An 18,322-nucleotide genomic window follows, 5' to 3' on the forward strand; every position below is an offset into this window, starting at 1 on the left:
AGGACGGAAGGAAGCAGGCAATGGGGCAGAGCTTCAGGTCCACAGAGGCTGGCCACTCATTAGCCTGCCATTGCTGGCTGCCTTGTTACCACCCAGTCACAGAAATTAAGGATCTGCTGGCATTTTCCGGGTGTTGTGCATTCCCCAGTGTGTTACGAGTGCAAGGTTTCTCGTTAGTTGCCGATCATATGCTCTAACGCATGGTTTAATGTGATTTCAGCCTCCTGCGCTTGTGTGAGGCTTCTCAAGGCTTCAGCATTTTTCACGTTCTCTGGAGTTTTGTTAGACGGAGATACTTCCTTAGGTTTGGCCTCCGGACCACAAAAGCAACATCTGCAGGGCTCTCACACAGTGACACATAGCTGTGCTCCTGAATACATACATATGTATGTGTATATACACCCAGAATCTGCATTTGGGGACTGGCTCCTCGGGTGTGCACTCACCATGGCTCACTGGGAGATCCTGTGCTCTGCCTTGTGGTCCTATCTTGGGGTAGCACGGGCTGCAACTGTAAGTACAAAGGCATTTCTTACGGATTTAAGACTTTATAAGGGGGGGGGTGTGTCTGTCTGGGGGCACCTCCAGCCAGGGTAAGGTCCTGGCAACGTGGGTATCCAGAGGTATGAGGGGCTGTGCCACAGACTTACCCATCTCAATGCAATGCAACAGGGAACTGAGAAAAAAGGAGACATGCGGTGGACATAGCACTGCCAGGTAAGAACACGTGCTCGGGTATTAGCAGGCACCAAGAAGAAACACTCTTAGAAATGCTAGGAAAAACACCTGAAGCCAAGCTTTCTATCTATCAGGAGGCCCAAGGCCAAAGCAGCCAGAAATCACTTGTGCCAGAGTTCAGTTACTTCCCAGCTGTTTTCAAAATTCCTCTGTCTGGGAAGACTGCTGTGATTTGGATGTTTAATTCTGCCTGAGCAGGTAACGGTGTTACCAGCCCTGTCTGTACAATACGATCCTTTCATTTCCAAAAGATCAGGCTTTAAACTAATATCTACGAAGCCAAAGGCACAGAGAAATTCTGGATAGTGCAGCTGCATCTTTAATACCCACACTCAGAATCGCCACACCATCCAAGTAATCTCCACGGATGTCTGTGCAATTGTAAAATAGAAAATAAACATGCTGGCCACGCTAGGAAATGAGCCCTTGAGTGCCAAAGGAACGGTGCCTCCAACCAAGGCAGACCACTGTCTCCACACCACGAGGCCCAACCATTGCATTTGCTCTTAAAGCCGTTGCTTCTATCAAAAGGAGTAAAACCAGTAAGTCCGACGTCACATTTATGCAACTGGAAAATGCGCCAGTCCCAAAAACTCGCAGGTTCAAATGAATAGGGTTCATTTGAAAATCAGGCACTGGTCCCTCAAAACAAAAAGCCCGTATCTTAATTCAAGCACAAAACAAAGCTCAACTCAGCAGAGTTAACGTAAGGTCCGAACGACAGGTGCGAGTGCCGCCTCCTCCACAGTCAGGTCCATTCCTTTTTTTCCAGGAACGTGCCAGCATTTTGGGGAAGGAGGACAGGACAACCCCTGCCTTGGGGCAGAGACATTTGAGCATCAGTATTTTATTGCAAAGACTAATTACATTGCTGTGTACAAGTCACACCAGGCAGTGTGCTCCTTCATTGAAGTGGTACAAAATACATATGGTACAGCCAGTCCCTCCGGTGATGCTGGGCTGCTGGGGGACACCGGTGGGAGGGAAGGGGGATGGCGGGGGCCAGCATGGCCCCGGGATGGGTGGGAGCTGGCAGGCACGAAGCAGAGGGAAGACCCTGGGGTGCTGATGCCCGAGGGCAGGAGCCAGGCTCTGGGCAGGGTGGGAGACAGGAGGCTGCCCCTGCGTCAGGGAGCCAGGGGCTCCCATCATGTGCAGCGATGGGTGACGCCACCCGAGGGGACACGGGGCTGGCAGAGCTCAGTGCTGGCCACGCTCACGCCCAAACAGCCTCTTCCCCACCTGGTGCCAGGGGCCCGGCAGCCCAGCTCCTGCCACCGGCCCCCCGAGCGTGGCTGCATCCCCAGGCCCCTCTCCTGGAGCCAGGGAAGGCGCTGCACCCGCCTGGCAGCACGGACAGACGGGAAACGGAAAAGATGTGCTGGAAGGAAGCGCTTAAAGAAAGAGATGGAGCCAGGAGCAAAAAAAAGGTCCCCCTTCAGTTAGTGTTTCCAACAGTGATTAAAACAAGCATCTCTGCCCCTGCTCGAGCGACTAGTGGTAGAGAAAGAAGGGAGGGGGTGGCCGGTGCAGTCTGCACCCCGTGAAGACGGCAGAGCAACGCTGCTGCTGCCAATGTCCCTCCCAGCAGCCTTAAATACCAGGGTGGGGAGGTGGAGAGAAGAGAGGGACTGGGCTGCAGGGCAGGGGGAGGCTGGATTAGTAAAATGTACAAGTTCGTCTCTTCTATTTACAACCAATAAATATTGAAAAAAAAAAAAAAAAAAATCAGTAAACTTTTTTGTTTTATACAAAAAAAGTCTCATTGCTGCTTCTCCCATGGTCAGCGTTTGAAAAGTCCAGTTAAAGCCCAAGGTGAGTGGCACTTTCTGCGTGCGGGTCAGGCGGTGGCAGCCGGGGCACCCAGAGCACCCTGAGCTCTCTGGCTCCTCGCAGACCCAAGGTCTCTATTTACACAAGTTCAGACAGAAACTCACTTTCCTCCTCCTCGTTAGGCTGGCAGCGCTGGGGGCACAGCGCAAAGCTTCCCCTGCCGGTAGAAGAGACACTGGCGTTTGATCTTTGGTGCAAGTTTGAATGCAGTCCAGCTGGAGGACGTGCTGGATCAGGGAGAGGAGTGAGACCACGCAGGCTTCCAGTCTTCAAGAGCACGAGGCGCCCGCTCCATCACGGCACGGACACAGCCCTCCTCCACGGGGCTCCGAGCACCGGTGCGGGGCTGCATCCTCTCCAGCTCGCCTCCCAGCCTGGGGCGTCCGCAGCATCTCCCCAGGGGAAGGACAGGCAGAGATGCATGGCGGTGGCGATGCCAGTCATCCCGGGGAGGAAGGACGTGGAGGTAAAACAACGCCAGGAAAGCCAGGAAGGAGAGTACCCCACCGTGTGGGAGGCTTTGCAGCCCCGGGATGATGGCTCACGCTCTGCTCCTTGCAAACGGCCCCTCTGCGAGTCGCCGCTCCCCGGCTTGCTCAGACACAAGGCACCTACGGCAGAGGCGGGCTCCAGCTCTGGGCTGGTCGGCAGCTGGACTAGTGTCGCACCGTGGAAGGTTAAAAAAAAAACAAAAGAAAAAGAAAAAGAAAATAGAGATATCCCCCCCGCTGCCTTCCTGTGTAGAAAAAAAGACCTGATTGAAACGGGAGCTTGTGCAGAGAGAGGCGGAGGCCGACACCGGTTGCCAAAGCGCCCCGGCTCTCAGTGCGGGAGGGAGATGCACGGCCGTCCCCCGTGGGTGAGGGTCGCTCCTCTCGCCGTGCCGGGCGGCACAAGGACTGACCGCAGCCGAGCTCGGAGCAGCCTGCCCCCAAGGCCCCGTCGGTGATGGGTGGCAGTGGGGCTGAGGCTAGAAGATGCCTTTGGCAATCTTCAGGCCTTTCTGCTTCATCCTGGGCAGGGTGGAGCTGGAGCCGTGCTTGATCTTCACCCCCTTGGAGAAGCCCCGCTTCTTGAGCACAAAGTCGTAGTTTGCGGCAGAGTTCATGGCGTAGAAGACGTTGGCGTTGTCGGGGATCTTCAGCTCTGGAAGTGACCAAGAATGGGGGTCAGTCAGGCACCCTTTTCCCTGAAAGGGGCCCAGAGTGGGGCTAAGAGTTGTCCCCGGGTGCTGGGACCCCTCTTGCTGTCACCTCCCAGCCCAGCTCCGACCTGATGCTGCCCAGGCTGCAGGGCTGCGTGGCCGGCCGGGGACGCAGCCCCCAGGAAAGCCCCACACACCCCAGCACACACCTCTCTCCTCCGAGATGATCTGAACGAGCTCATAGTCTTCAGGCCGGTCCCCATCCAAGTTGTGTTTGGCCATGGCTTTGCGAATAACGACTGGGGTCTTATCCTGGCTCGTCACCTGTGAGCGCAGAGTGTTATTAACCCAGGGGGTGCAAAATGCTGCAAAGCCTCCCACCACCGCCTCCTCCCAAAATGGGCCATGCCTGCATCCGAGCGGGGCCAGTCACCCCTCCTCGGCGTCACCGCGGGTGCCCCGTACTAACCAGAATGCTCTTGTACATGTTGCCGTTGTCCACAGCCAGGCTGACGCGGATGATGCAGCAGTCATCGACCTGCTGGTTGTACAGGGGCAGCGAGAGGGAGGAGTAGCTGGAGATGCCGGAGACCGAACGCTTGTGGGTGCGGGAGGCCGTCACCGGCGTGGAGGAGACGGAAGAGGACGAGGCACTGCTGGAGCCTGAGCCGATGCCCGACGTGTCCAGGGAGGAGAGGGAGGTGGATTCCCAGAACTGGAGGGCAGGGAGGAGAGGGGATGCGGAGGACACAGTGGTTTTAGCTTCTCCATCAGCCACAGACGGGGTGTACCAGCGCTGGGGAAGGGAGGCCAGAGGGATCTCACTGACCTGTGACAATGGGGGACCGACACGACTATAGCTGCTGGAGGCGCAAGAGCCCCGCCACGCTGCTGGAACAGCAATGGGCAGGGGCCTCCCTAGCCCCAGCAGGTCAGAAACAGCCCCCGGGACCCCCACCCACGCCCCCCAGCACCAGGGCAGAGGTTGGGGCAGTCCCCAGACGATAGCCGCAGCTGTCTCTGGAGGCCTGGACCCCGCAAGCTGCCCCGTACCTTCTTCTCCTGGCAGTCGGGGGACTCGGGGATGAAGCTGATGTTGATCTCCTCCACATCGGAGCTGCTGGAGCCGGCAGAGGTGACACTCACAGAGTCAGTGGCGTCCCCGCTGCACAGGTACTGCCCGCACTTGAGCTGGTCGAAGGATTTCGAGTGGGAGCTGCCACTGGCGCAGGGCTCAGTGCTCGGCGGCTGCCGGCTGCCAGGAGAGACGCAGGGCAGGTGAGAATTGAGCAGAGCGAGGGTGCGTTTGGCTGGCAGGACAGCGGCCACCCCAGCCCGGTGCCCTGCAATCCTCAGCCAGAGTCACCCTGTGCTGGCCCCCACCTCCACCCCGCATCCCACCGGGGACGAGCAGACTCACTCGCTCCATCGCTTGATGATGCCCGTGTTTTTCTTTGCCTTCAAAGTGTTGCTGGCTGACTCCGACAGTGGCTCAATCTCGCACGACAGCCCATAGCTGGGAGGGGAGAGGTGAGGGTTTGAGCTCTCTGTGCTGCCACAGCCGCGGCGAGCACCGTGCCGGCAGGGTGGGGGAGGCAGAGCAGGGAGTGGATCTCGGGGCAGCTGGAGACGAGCGGTGGGACGTGCCGATGCACCGGCGACAGCACGGCCCCGGACCCCACTCACGCTCACCTCTCGGCCTCGCTGAGCCGCTCCAGGCTGTGGAACCAGTCCACGAACTGGTCCTCCTGCGTGAAGCTGTAGTTGTTGCAGGCCGACTGAAGCAGCTTGATCTGGGCGATGACTTCAAACTCCTAGAGCAAACAGAGGCCGTGAGACCAGATCTGTTTGCCAGCCCCAGCCTACTACACAAACAGCCCAGCCCCACACACGGAGACAAATACGAAAGACCAGAATCCCCCTCCCCAAAAATGAAGAACATGAGAGCAAAAAAGGAGAGGGATCAACCCCAAAGTGACTGGCACAGCCTGGGCTTGCACCAAGCCAGCCTCCTCCCTCCACCCCGCTGTGCTGATGCCAGGGCAAAGCCCTCACCTTCCTTCTCTTCTCAAAGTTGATCAGCCCGCCCTGGAAAAAAAGGAGCCGAATGTCAGTGCGGAGCAGGCAGAAAAAAATTGCTCCCACCCCTCCCTGCCCCCCCGGGCTTGCTGCCACTGCAGTGCGGGCATCCCTGCCGAGGGGCAGCGCGAGAGCGGCCCATTTCCATGGGCTGCCAGAGGTGGATGCACAGGGTGCAGTGTCCAATATAGAATGCACAGGGTGCCGTGTCCAATATAGAATGCACAGGGTGCCGTGTCCAATACAGAATGCACAGGGTGCAGTGTCCAATATAGGACGCAGGGGGGACCCGCCCGCCATTTATCAGCCCCCGCTCTGGGGCGGCTGTGCGGAGGAAGGAGAGGATGGAGACGGAGGTACATACGTCCAGGAAATCCTTCATGGCGGTGTCGAGCATCACCAGGTCCGTGAGGAAGGTGCCAAGGTAGGGAATGGTGCCCTGCATCACGCCCTGTGGGGACAGCAAGGGACAGCGGGGTCAGCAGAGAGCTGGGACCAGCCCGGGCAGCCGCTGAGGAGGGGGCATGGGGGCGGCCGTGCCAGACTCACCATCTCTCGCTGCTGCTGCTGCCGCTTCTGAGCCCTCTTCGGGTTGATCTCCAAGGTGGCGAATTTGGACGTGCCCTCCTGGATGGTGGGGGAGAGGCAGGCATCAGCACGGATGGGAAACTGCACTAATAGATCAGCTAAAATTCACCCCTGCTTTAACTGGTACAACTTTCCTTGTAAAGGGAAAGAGGGATGAGGGGAAGAGGAGGAAATCACAGCTGAGCTTTTTCATGGCTCACAGGGAGGAGAGGCTTAGTGAATAGGAACTGCTGCTCCCATTTCCAGCTCTGTATAAATAGCTCCTCAATGGGATGTTTTGTTCCCTTTTGCATTTTGTGTCCTCTCAGCCCCCGAACTGGAGCTAGGCTGGGAAGCTGCGGAGAGCCTCCACGGGGAAGAAGGACATTTTTACTGCAGCCTTTCATGAATCCTAAAACCCCACCCGAAATCAAGAGGGCTTTGCACCGGGCTGTTAAAATGCAGCTGCCTCTGGGGAGAAGCCATCACCTGGTGCCCTGGATCTTATCCCACTGCTTATCTCTGCTTGCTGAATTGCTCCGCAAGCTTCAGGCAATGACGACTTTTGGGTGGAGAAGCAGAAAGCCCAGCCTGGTCCGAAACCCCTGCCTGCTCCTCACTCAGCAGGCCCTGCCTGCATCCGTGCCTGCAACCCCGGCAGCGCTGCCAGGGCTTTAGCCTGGTGTCTGGAATACCATGGAAACTTCTGCCAGCATCAGCCCGAGCTCCCTGCCAGAGACAGGGTGCCGCTTCCCCATACCTTGATGAGAAGCTCCCGGCTCAGCGAGTGGTTGTTCTCGTCGGAGAAGATCTCGGAGAGCTCATGGAAAGTGCGGAAGCTCTCCCTGCTCGGGGAGAAACACGGGGGGAAGTCAGCAATGGTGCCACCCTGGGGTCTCCTCCTTGGGCTCTCTTCTGCTCACCCAAAGGACCCCCGGCAATGCTCACAGCTCTAGCAGGGCCTTGCTGTTTGGGGACTATTCCAGGGTGTTTCACAGGGAAAGGAGGAGGAGGCGATGGTGCTTTTATTTCCTCACCCTCCTTAGGTCCCTGGCACCTTACGCTGGTCCCTGGGTTTTGGGCACACTCCAAGAGGCAATGCTGGAGCTGAGATGATCCCATCTACACATTCAAGGGCCGCAGCCACAGCGCAACCTCCCCCTTGAAACCTCCCCGCAGCCGCAGGAGCCTGGCAGGCGCTGCTTACCGTAGGACCTCGTCCCAGGTCTTCTTCAGCCGGTGAACGGCGTTGCACTGCAGAGCCGAGAGGATGGCTCGGAGGGAGGAGAAGTTCTTCAGGATGCGGCACTCCTGGGGGCAGACAAGGAGATGACAGGACTCAGCGTTAAAGAAAGCCCAGAGATCTGCTGGGATTCGCACACAGCAAAACCTCAGCCCTTGGGTCGAGGTGGGAGGGGAGCGGGATGGTGAGCTGTCCTACCCGAGCCACTTCGATCCACCGCTCCACCACTTTAGCCCTCTGCTGCGGCTTCAGGGAGCGGTCTCCAAGACACGTGGCAATGACACAGTTGGCCACGCTGTTGAACTGCGAGACCGTGGCACGGATGGTGGGCGCCAAGTGCTCTTTGCCTTTCTTGTCTCGCTGGGACCAGATGCAGCCCAGGCAGTGGTAAGGCACCACTTTCTTAAACAGCTCCTGAAAGATAAAGGGATGGAGACAGGTCTCTTTGGGGTCCCTGGCAAGGGAACAGGCCAGGAGGAAAAGGCAGAAGGGAAAAGACAGGCCTGTCCCCAGAGCAGCAGGTAGCAGACGGGCAGAGCACCATCAACCCGGCTGTCGAATGAATACTCACAGCATCCATCAGCGTGAACTGTTCTGCCACCATCTCTGGGGAGAAGGAGAGGAAATCCGGCTTCCCATCCCCGACCCCGTTCTCCTCCACCAGCTGGAAGGTGCAGCCGCCATGGTCCACAGCTGTGAGAGACGGCGTGAAGCTGAGCACCGCAGTGCTGCTGCAAGCCAGGGACCACGCCGACCCACGCCAGCCTCCTGCAGACACCCACATCCCACCTCCCGGGCTCTTAATTCCCATCTGGCTTCACGCCTCGAGAAACGAGGCTCAGATAAAAGGATAGTCATTTTAAACCTGGACGCAAATGTCTGCAGAGAATTAAAGGCAGATTAACTAATCCAGTTAGAAATCCCACTTCTGGTGCAGTTGGATTAGCTTCCTGGTATACCTCCACATTAACGCAGGCAGGATTTATGGGGGTTCAGCCATGTGGCAAGACCGGAGGTTTTGGAGACCCTCAATGCCAACCAGTAGCACTCTCTCCACCTGCAGCCCCAAATGACCCCCCGCAAGCAGGGAAAGGACCCCACCTTCCACCTCGGACTCGCTCTGCTCTTGCTGCTGGAACTGGGCCAGCAGGATGCGGGCTCGGCGCTCCAGGTCCGAGCCAGGGATGTTGTGGCACACGTAGGAGATGAGCTGCTTGAGGCAGGCGAAGTCTGGGGGCTTGCGGAAGTCCTCCGAGTACTGGTCCAGCCAAGCGCCCAGGATGGAGGAGATGGTGCTGTGGCAAGGGGGGAAGCACAGGCAAGCCTGTGAGAATTGGGTACCAGGAGAAACCCGCGTGCAGCCCCACGAGCCCCAGGCACCAGGAGCACCCCTGGGACAACACATGCCTTTGTACGAGAACCAAAGAGCCACCCATCTTGTTCACCCACAGCACAGTCAGACTTACTTCTTCAGCTCCATCCTCTCGTCCACAGCGTGCCTGGCATGGTCCCCATTCGCCTGCACGTGGAGTTTGCCATACCTGGTGGGGCACAGCGAGGAGGCAGTGAGCATCCTGGACTCAGCTGCGTCTCAGTGCTGCCTCTTCTCCCTCCACATCACCCCCAGCTCTGCCAGGGGGTTGGGATGAACCTCTCATGCACTGTCCTGCTCCCCCCAGTCTGCCACAGCCCCTGTATTATGGGAAGAGGGAAGCAGCCAGGACTGGCCACCTCGCAGCAGGGTACCAGCTGGAAGGGCTCCAGCTCACTGGGAAGTTGTGTCCTCCCTGCCCTGCCCCAAAACTTTCATGCTGATGGGGTTGGGAAAAGCCCATCAGCCCTCCAAGGCATGGCAGCAGAAGATGTTGGGGCTCTCCTGGCCAAGGGGGCTCAGGCACCGGCCACCCCCAGCTGCCTTTTGGGGCTCAGGGCAGCCTCACCTGTTAAGCAGCAGGTCCAGCACTTGCTTGGTGGTGGCGAAGGCCCGGTAAGTGCACAGGAAGATGGTGACGTAGGTGGAGTCATTGCCCTTGAAGGCTGAGACCAGGTACTCCACCAGCTTCTCCAAGGTCCCAGCTTTTATCGTCCGCACCTTACATGTCTCGTAGAGGTTTAAGGCCGACTCATTCTCAAACTGCCGGGACAAGAGCAGAAGTCAGTGGGCTGGATGAAGACAGACGTGTTCAAGCACAATGAGGTCCCCACCAGCTTCGCAAGCCACTTTTGGGTCTAGGCTGGGACCACGGACCCCCTACAGTGCCTGGGGCTCTCGTGACGGGCCTGGAGAAAGGGAAGCCGGGTCTCCTCAGACACCAAATACCAGCAACCCAGCTGAGAAGACTTGAGCATTTGGGAAATCCCAGGAACGGCCTCAAGGTTGCCGAAATCTAGATGCAAATCAGAGTTGCCCTATTTTGCAAAATGGGGCTTCAGATTGTTTCCCCCATGCCCCTTCCCACAGGGCAGAGGCCAGCAGGTGCTCCCATGCCCCCACTCCCAAATAAATACATGATTCCCAGGTAAGGCTTGAAAGGACACCCCAGGACAGGAGTGTATGGGGGAGCAAGAAGAAGGCAAGACATGGGCTGGTATCGACCCTGCCAAGCCCTGACATTGGGTCACCATGTCTCTGGCAGGGAAACGTCTGTAAACACCCCGTGGCAGAAGGCTGGCGGAGCCCCCAGCTTACCCCCAGCCATCGCTGCCCTTTGTTGGCCGTGTGATGGAGCTGCACTTTCCGGAGCGATATGCTGTAGATCACACCATCCTCCAGCTCTTCCCCGATCTCCTGTGTGGAGCTCTGCACGGGAGGACAAGATACACCATGAGATAAGGAGAGTAAAGCGTGGCAGAGATGCTCTTGCAGGCTCGTACGAGGCATCCTGGCAAGCCAAAGGCAACAGCCGGCAGGCAGCAAGAGTCTCCCTTGCCTACTCAGAAATGCAAACCAGGCGACACCAATCTTTTTGGCCAGCTTAACCCAGGGCCCACCTGAGCCCACACACAGGCAGAGCCAGGACTTTGGGAAGCTGCTCTCGGTCTGCTCCATGTCCCCTGCCACTGCATCTCAGCCCTCCTGGCAAACCCAGGCTGCACCAGCGCTGGGTGCCGGGCAGAGTGGGGACCCCTCACCAGGCAGCGAGGGGGGCAGGTGGCAGCACATCCCCGTGCTCAGCTCCGGCTGCTTCCCCCCTCCCCAAGCCTTTGCCTTTCCCGTAAGGTGACACTGCCACCCGGTCTGACCATAATCTCAGTAATCTGCCCCTGCAGGAACTGAGCACCTCGGCACACCTTCGGTAATAAATAATAACCGTGCAACCAAGCCGCCTGCAAGCTTTGGTAGCGCTGGCCACGCACACGAGGCAGAAATCCAAGGGGGGAGCGCAAAGCTGGGGGGAAACTCCACGGAGCAGCGCCGGGGTGGGCTCGGGCACAGCCGGGACAGGTCCCTGCACCCCTGGGGACAGGCACCTCCGGGCAACAGCCCGACCCAGCCACGAGGCTCACGTTTCTGCTCTGGGGAGATGGACACCACCTAAAATTTGGTGAGGAAAGAGGGGATGCTTCTTGGTGCAGGTCCCCAGGCACGTGCCTGCCCCAGCTCCCCCAGCCCCACATGCCAGCACAGGGCTCGGCTGCAGCTCCAGCCCCACAAGGATAATTTGGTTCCCTCCTCCTCCTCTCTCACCACGCTCTGCTGAGTCAGTGCCTCTCTTAAGAGGATTTATCCAGATCCTTTTAACCACTGCAGGGATCTCCCCCGCCCTCCATCCCCCATGCCAAATGGTGGGACACAGTGTAACATGCAGCAAAACCCACTGCTCAGCAGATGGGGAAAATGCCCAAAAGCAATAAGCCCGTTAGCAGGGGGAGGTGACCACGCGCTGGGGTGCAGGGGCTCGGGGGCAAGTCACCCTTGCATATCACACTGCCAGCCAGGGGCCAGAGCCAGCCCACGGCTTTCCCTGCAGTCTGCCTCTCAGGAGCACAAAAACCCCTGAGCAATGACAACAATGCAGGGCTCGCCAGGGAAGAAGCTGGAAGCTGCCGTGAGGCAACCCAGGATGGAGCCCCGGGAGCGCCACTGCTCCCTGCGAAAAATCCTCCTCCCAAACCCCTCCTCGCGAATGTGAGAACAGCCGTACCCAGGGCCCCAGCTTCAGATGATGCTGCACATCTCGAGAGACGCTGAGCAGAAAGCGCTGAACGCAACCCTGAGCTGACGTATCGAACGCGCACCTAACACGCTCTTTAACCACTATCCTTTATCGTCACCATCACAGCAGCAGTCACTGCGCTGTTATCACACCCCGCTCAAGTCAAGTGCTTGTTATTAGCAAGGAATTAAGGCAGGGAACCACAGCCAGCTCAGAGAGCAAGGGGAAAACTTTAGAAAGCCTCGCATTCATGGTTGTAATGAATAGGACAGAGAATCCCCCTGGGCAGGGTTACTGGACTTCTTCCTCACTTTCTGCTGAACCTGCTCTTCTCACTTCATGCCAGATTATCAAGAGGTTTGGTTTGCTGAAGCTCGAGGGGTTGAGAGGCTCCTAACTTCGGCTGTGCTGTGAACATTAGAAGTCTTTCCCAGATTTCACTGGCTTCCAGACCAACCCTGACAGCACCCGCACAAGGCAGCGGACAGACAGACGTCCTTCCGGACACCTGCGTCAGTCCCCCTCTTGTTCTATGCTCTGGGATAACTTATGGCATAAATTTATGTTCAAGTATTGAAATTCTCTGAATTTCAAGAATGGAAAAGGCACTCACTCACCAGCATGGCGTGCCCTGCGCCTTCCTAGACAGCGTGACATGAAAATACATCTCCCTCCTGCCTCGATAAATCCCCCAGGCTGATGAGGCTGGCTGCTGGGGGTACTGCAGGTCTGAGCCCAGCTCCCCCCCAGGCTTAGCTGGCCCAGGCACTGGCAGGCTGGCAGCCCTGAGCCCCGATGGTTGGCACCATCCGGCCTGAACACCGACAGGGGCATGAACAAGCCCCTGAGCCCACCCCAAGTCCCCGCTCCTCTGCGGCCCCATGTCACGTCCGCGCTGGGAGCCCCGCCAGAGCGGCCACCCATGACATTGGCCCCGGTGCAGGGAAGACGAAGCCGTTTAAACACGTCAGCGAGGGGAAGGTGAACTGGTACATAGCTAAAGGCACCTGCAGCCGAGAGAGTTGGGCTTCTCCCCCATCACCTCTCCATCTCTCCGCCATCACCTCACAGGAACGAGCTGCTCCTACGCCAGGTGAGTCACCCGCGACCCCACAAGCAGAGACGCCTTAGCTGGGAATCGGGGGCACTGGCACAACCTCGGGAGAGAGCTGCCGGCACTGCTAAAGCCTCGCGTCCGCTCTAGATCAGCCACCTACAGCGATGCTACCTAACTCGATCCCAAGTCAGCCAAGTTGTCCTTCTTCCACCTATAGATGCTGTTTCCAACAACAAGAAAGAAAAGCTGTAGGAACTCTTCCCAGTTTGTCCACGGAGACCATCAGACCCTGGTGCCCACAGCTACGTGCCGTCCTCCAGAAGCAACAGCAGTAGATGCCTCCTGGGTGCGCAAGCCCACACTGCCCAAGGGGCAGTGACAGAGAAGGGGGACCGCTACCAACAGTGCTTCACATCAGCTCTCCTGGGCTCTCTCCCAGTCTTTATCACCCAACCTGCAGATCAGCCCCACCCTGCGTATCTTCCAGTTATGCTGCCTTTGGACCGGAGGAAAGCTCTGGCTCCAGCAGGACCAGACTCCTGTACAGTCTAACTCAGAAAAGAGATTTGGCTGGGCAGCTGACCAGACACAAATATCAAGAAAAATCAGATGCTTGTTGAGATGCAATTAAATTAATAAAGAAATCAAATCATATGGGAAGACAAAACATCCCAGGATCAACCCATGAATCATGGGCAGCCTCTGTGCAACTACAGTGGAAAGTGTTGCCGTAACTGGGCAGGGGTTTCCACTCTGTATTTCGTGTCACGTGCAGAAGATACACCCAATTTTGATATGCGTAGAAGCAAATTTCATTTCCTTCCTACATTCAAGACTGTCAGATTCATTCATTTTTTGTCTTGCTGACTTGTGTGATATCCCCCGAAGTTCCCCCTTTGCAAACCACACACGAAGTACGCAGCTTCCCAGCAGCCTTCAGCCAGGCTCATGCCAAGAGCCAGGCGAGCTGCTACACTGGTACATTTTAAAATTTGGCTATTTATATTCTGCGTGAGCTTCCTCTTTCCTACCGCTGCTTCTCCAAGATGCTGATTGTGCATTCCGCACATGTTGGTTAAAAACCAACGAAGCAAAAAGCAGCAGCAGGACGGAGCCAGTGAAGTCCCACTCCAACACCCGCACCAAACGCACGTTTCTCCCTTTGCAGATGAGGGGCGGGAGCAGGGCCGGGAGAGACACAAAACCTTGAACTGTGGCTTATGTATGTGCTGGCCACCAAGAACTCTGCAATCCTAAGTCTGGCACTCACACCAGTTCCTTCCGGGACTTCCAGCGAGTCAACCAAAGATGAATGTCTTCAACCAAAGATGAACGTCTCCCTCTTGGGAGTAGGACTCGATGATCCTTATGGGTCCCTTCCAACTTGAGATGTTCTATGATTCTATGAAAACGGTCTCAAAAGAGCTCTGACAGACAAGTGCTGGTAAATATTGCTGCAACAGCTACTGCTCCCTGTTGCCTGCCTTACACATCTGCGGGAGTTTCTGACCCTCGTAGCAGAAGGGAATAAGAGTCGGGCCTCAGCCAGTACAACCACAGCCCAGCACCCATGTGCAAACCCTCCTGCACCAGCGGTTCAACCTAAATAACTGAGCACCACACCGCGGCAGAGATACAGGTGAACATCCCTTCTGCTTACTGCATCGTGTTGGTAGAAGAGACGCGGCCAACAAGCCCAGACAGCGCTTTACACGGCTGCCACAAGATTCAGCAAAGCTTTTCTGTGAAAGCACTAACTTTGAGCACATTGACGGTTACGGCATTTGCACCTTCCACCAAACTCTCATGGAAGGGACTCAGTACCCTCATCTCAGAAAGCGAGATCCAATGTATTTCAAATTAGGCACCAAAAAGGGGAAGACATAGAAAATGAACATTTGACCATGATTTCTCCGGCTCAGTGTGCAATCCTGCCCTTCTCCATACAGCAGGAAAAAGGCCTCTCGATGGAGGGACACAAGGAAAAACCACATGTTTAATTTAGGGGTATCAGACGCCCAGTTCTGCAGAGTCGGAGGCTTTTGCAAAAGCAGCCGTAAGTGAACTCTGCAGGAGTTCATCCCCTGAAATATGAAACTGGAGGTCTGCACCAGATGGCTTGCCTGGTTTTAGAGACCGCCTCTTCCAACTGCAGATAGCCCTGGGCTGCGTGAGCAACGAGCTCCCCACCGATAGTTCAAAGTGTTTGTGACTACACCAGGGAGGAATTCCTGCTCCGTGCAATAAGCTCTTCCACTCTCTGGTGAATGTTCTAGTACACGGCACGGCGCCGAACCCCACGTCTTCACACGGAGGTTTAATAATGAGCTCTAAGATGTAGCCAAGGTTCGCGAGCCTGGAGGAAGGGCTGCGGCGTGAGGGACCCTCGCAGGAGCCAGGCAGAGAGCAGCAGGGAATCTGCCTTCGTCTCTTCTCATCGGCTGAAGGGAGAGGAAAATGCAAAAGCCAAACAGCAAAGCGAAATATTGGCTAGGGATCTGCATTTTAGAAAGTGTTTGAGATCAGTCACAAAGATGGTTTCAGTAAGACAGGAGCAAAGTACAGGATTAAGTGTGAGCATGACAGCATCCCTGCATGCTACACACAGACAATTATCCAACAATTACCAGGTCTTAAGAGCTCTGGTCCCACATGCCCCTGGGTTAGCACATTGGCCTCCAAAGACACAAAATAATGAACTCTTATTGGAAAAAGGTATTAATTTCAGCACACGTGGAAGAGGCAAAACTGCTTAAAGTGCTTTTACTGATGCTCCCTGGACAACAGCTGGTTTAAAGATCAAGATGTTCATGTTACTTTGTTCCCTTTCAGCTGGGCTACACAAAATGCCTCTTCCACAGGCAAGTATAATACAGCACCGAGAGTTTCTCTGCACCGTGATTTCCAAGGACCGCTGCTACCAGCCACAAGAGAGAAGCAGACACTAACCTTGCCCATGGCCCATCCCCGAGCTGGGAACCTGTGCCGGTTGGGAATTAACAGTCTCGCGGGCTAAAGAGACAGGAAAAGGCAGAGCTGAGCCCCAGAGACATCACCAGGCGCTTCTTGTTGAAGCTCCACGTTTGCACAAGCTCAAAAGGACTGGATGAAAGCTGGTAAAGCCAGAAACGGAAAATGGGGGTTTGGTCTTTACAATCCCCAGTCCCTTCTCAGAATAATCCGTTCCCACCGGCAACGGGAAATGGGCCTTTCTAGAAACGAAAGAAACCTCCTCCACCAAGGACCACATCCTCCACGCTTGACACAAGCCCCGAGTTAACTTTCGTTTCACTCCCGGGAGCAAATCCTGAACCCATGCAACGAACAGCAGCGACTTTGGGGCCTCTTATGTAAACGGAAGCGTACGACATTATGTAAAAGGAAATAGGAAAAAAGCCACCCCCATCTAGTGAAAGGAAAACAACTGCAGTTCCGTGAACCAAAGATAAAGACTGCAAAAGCAGAAGTACCCTCTGTCCTTCCCATCCAAAATAAGCATACGCAGCACAACACCCTTCCTCACGGGGACTTCCAGGCAAAAAGCCCCGCGGTGGATGTTCCCCCACGGCTCTGCCGGTCGGGATCGCCCCGTCCGCTCCTCGCACTCATCAGCAGTTTCCTTCCCCCGGCCGTGCTCAGAAAGGCTATAGAGACTACCCAAAGCTGGCGAGGAAGCTGCCGAATATCCCCCGTGTTTGGGGAAAGGAAAGGTGCCCCGTGCTGGCACCTGCCTGGCGACCCACAGCACGTGCTTTGGATCAGCAGCCCCGTGGAGGGCAGGAGCACTCTTGCTCCCAAACGCCATCCCAGCAATGACTGTGGTGGCACTGGGGTACAGTGGTTTTCGCCAGCCACGGGCAGGTTGATCTCCTGTCATCTCCGTTCTCCCCGAGCCGTGTTCCCATTGCTGCTGACGGAGCTCAAGTCCCCCGCTGCGGCTCGGCTGCCCCCAGCCCTTGCCCTGGGCGCTGCTCCCCGCGCAGAGATGTTAGGCAGATGGGCATGTTTTCTTTGGGTTTTTGACACTCTTTGCCTCCCTTCCTGCCTGCTCAGAGCCGCCTCAGATCAGGACCGATTCCAACAGCCCATTAAAAAATAACGACAAAGGGAGAAACAGGAAAAGAAGAGAAAAAGGGCCAGAAGCTAAACTTAAACCCACTGTGAAAAGGGGGTGTTTTTGCCAGGACACCAAGACAGTGGCGACAGCTGAGAGCCTGTTCTCACCCCTTCAGCCGCTGGGCTCTGCAGCTGGGCTTTCCTGACACCCTTAGCTCCGCTTTTGCTCTGCTTCAGGTGCTTCACCAGGGAAAGCTGCACCCAGCACCCGCAGGGAACAGCCCCGGGGCCGTGCATCACCCAGCGCCACGGGCTCCCAGGGAGCAGGACGGGGCAGAGGGAGGGGGCACATCACCCCGTATCTGCCTCTTGTGGGGATTTTATACCTTCTCCCTCGGGGTCTGGGGCTGCCCGAGACCGACGGCAGGTCTGCTCCTGTGTCCGCAAGCCAGAAGGGTTAGAGACAATATTCAAAAGCAGCCTTCTCCACCCTCACGGCTTAGGAAGCAGAGAAAGCAGCGGCTGGCGGATCGGTTACAAAGGCATCTTGTGACTCGTATGCAGTGAGTCAGTGGCTGGAGCGAGGATTAGGAGCTCAGCGCTCGGGTCCAGAAACGAGACAGAGCAGATACACAAGATTCCTCCCCCATTTGCTTTTGTTTTGCTTTTAAAGAAAAATAAGAGCCTTCCCACACATAGAAACTTTTTCGCTCTTTTTATGGTCTGGAAATCAAGAGTCAAAGATCTGCAAAGACTCCCTCTGTCTGCTCCATCCCCCACGGCCTCCGAGGGGAAGGACCAGGCCCCCTGATGCAGGGGGTGATGCAGGTGCTGGGGGATCAGCCTTGCTAGGGGGACTCCCCAGGGAAAAGCAAACTCCATTTGCAACTGGCAGAGCCAGAGATGCCAGAGATGACTGCTTAACTCCAAACCCTGTGTTTCCTAGGGAGTATATGAAGACCACCAGCGCCTCTACCTAGACTTTTGCATCCTATGTGAAAACACCACCAAAGCAGGACTTCCCTCGTGTTTCCTACCAGGGGACGTGCTGGGAAGGGCTCCCTTCGCAGGCTGCTGAAGGTTAGAAGAAAACCGACCGCAGCAGGTTTTGCTTCCTCTCTAAGTTGATGGAAAAAAGATCCCGCTGACACAGCAGTTCTAGGTCTTGCTCCACGGTCCTTAGCTTTGTGTTCGTGATCGCTTCGGCGTGCGTTTCGGCAGCATCCATGCTCAGCGCCAACGCCTATGCAGAGTCAGGCTTGCATACAAGGGACGCAGCTGGCCTTTGCTTACAGAGCAACTGCTCCGCTACAAACTCGCCTAGAGCCCGGCGGGTAATTACTGGAAGTGAAACCAGAACGACATGACTGGTGACAACTGGTGTATAAAAAATTAATACATATTGCTCTGTAAGGGTAATTAAAGATTGAGTGGTTCACAGTAAGTCA

At 56.3% G+C, this 18,322-nt stretch overlaps 1 protein-coding gene across 5 annotated transcripts in view; it reads right to left on the minus strand.

Moving 5' to 3' along the window:
• Positions 1 to 1,569: 1,569 nt before the first annotated feature.
• RALGDS (ral guanine nucleotide dissociation stimulator) overlaps positions 1,570 to 18,322 on the minus strand; it is a 63,392-nt gene continuing 46,639 nt past the window's right edge. For 3 of the 5 annotated variants that reach the window (XM_076355746.1, XM_076355744.1, XM_076355743.1), the window contains exons 2-18: positions 10,294 to 10,404; positions 9,545 to 9,738; positions 9,071 to 9,145; positions 8,706 to 8,899; positions 8,176 to 8,297; positions 7,803 to 8,018; positions 7,569 to 7,672; positions 7,122 to 7,206; positions 6,344 to 6,421; positions 6,159 to 6,245; positions 5,771 to 5,803; positions 5,408 to 5,529; positions 5,136 to 5,231; positions 4,769 to 4,970; positions 4,185 to 4,544; positions 3,925 to 4,039; positions 1,570 to 3,717 (exon numbers count right to left, since the gene is read on the minus strand). In XM_076355746.1, coding sequence (XP_076211861.1) covers positions 3,542 to 3,717; positions 3,925 to 4,039; positions 4,185 to 4,544; positions 4,769 to 4,970; positions 5,136 to 5,231; positions 5,408 to 5,529; positions 5,771 to 5,803; positions 6,159 to 6,245; positions 6,344 to 6,421; positions 7,122 to 7,206; positions 7,569 to 7,672; positions 7,803 to 8,018; positions 8,176 to 8,297; positions 8,706 to 8,899; positions 9,071 to 9,145; positions 9,545 to 9,738; positions 10,294 to 10,404 — 2,370 coding nt within the window. In that variant the 3' untranslated portion in view covers positions 1,570 to 3,541. The remainder of the gene's footprint in view (positions 3,718 to 3,924; positions 4,040 to 4,184; positions 4,545 to 4,768; positions 4,971 to 5,135; positions 5,232 to 5,407; positions 5,530 to 5,770; positions 5,804 to 6,158; positions 6,246 to 6,343; positions 6,422 to 7,121; positions 7,207 to 7,568; positions 7,673 to 7,802; positions 8,019 to 8,175; positions 8,298 to 8,705; positions 8,900 to 9,070; positions 9,146 to 9,544; positions 9,739 to 10,293; positions 10,405 to 18,322) is intronic. The other 2 variants (XM_076355747.1, XM_076355745.1) reach the window with 2 other exon arrangements.

Source organism: Aptenodytes patagonicus, chromosome 18 (assembly GCF_965638725.1).
Source record: "Aptenodytes patagonicus chromosome 18, bAptPat1.pri.cur, whole genome shotgun sequence".
Classification (NCBI taxonomy): Eukaryota; Metazoa; Chordata; class Aves; order Sphenisciformes; family Spheniscidae; genus Aptenodytes; species Aptenodytes patagonicus.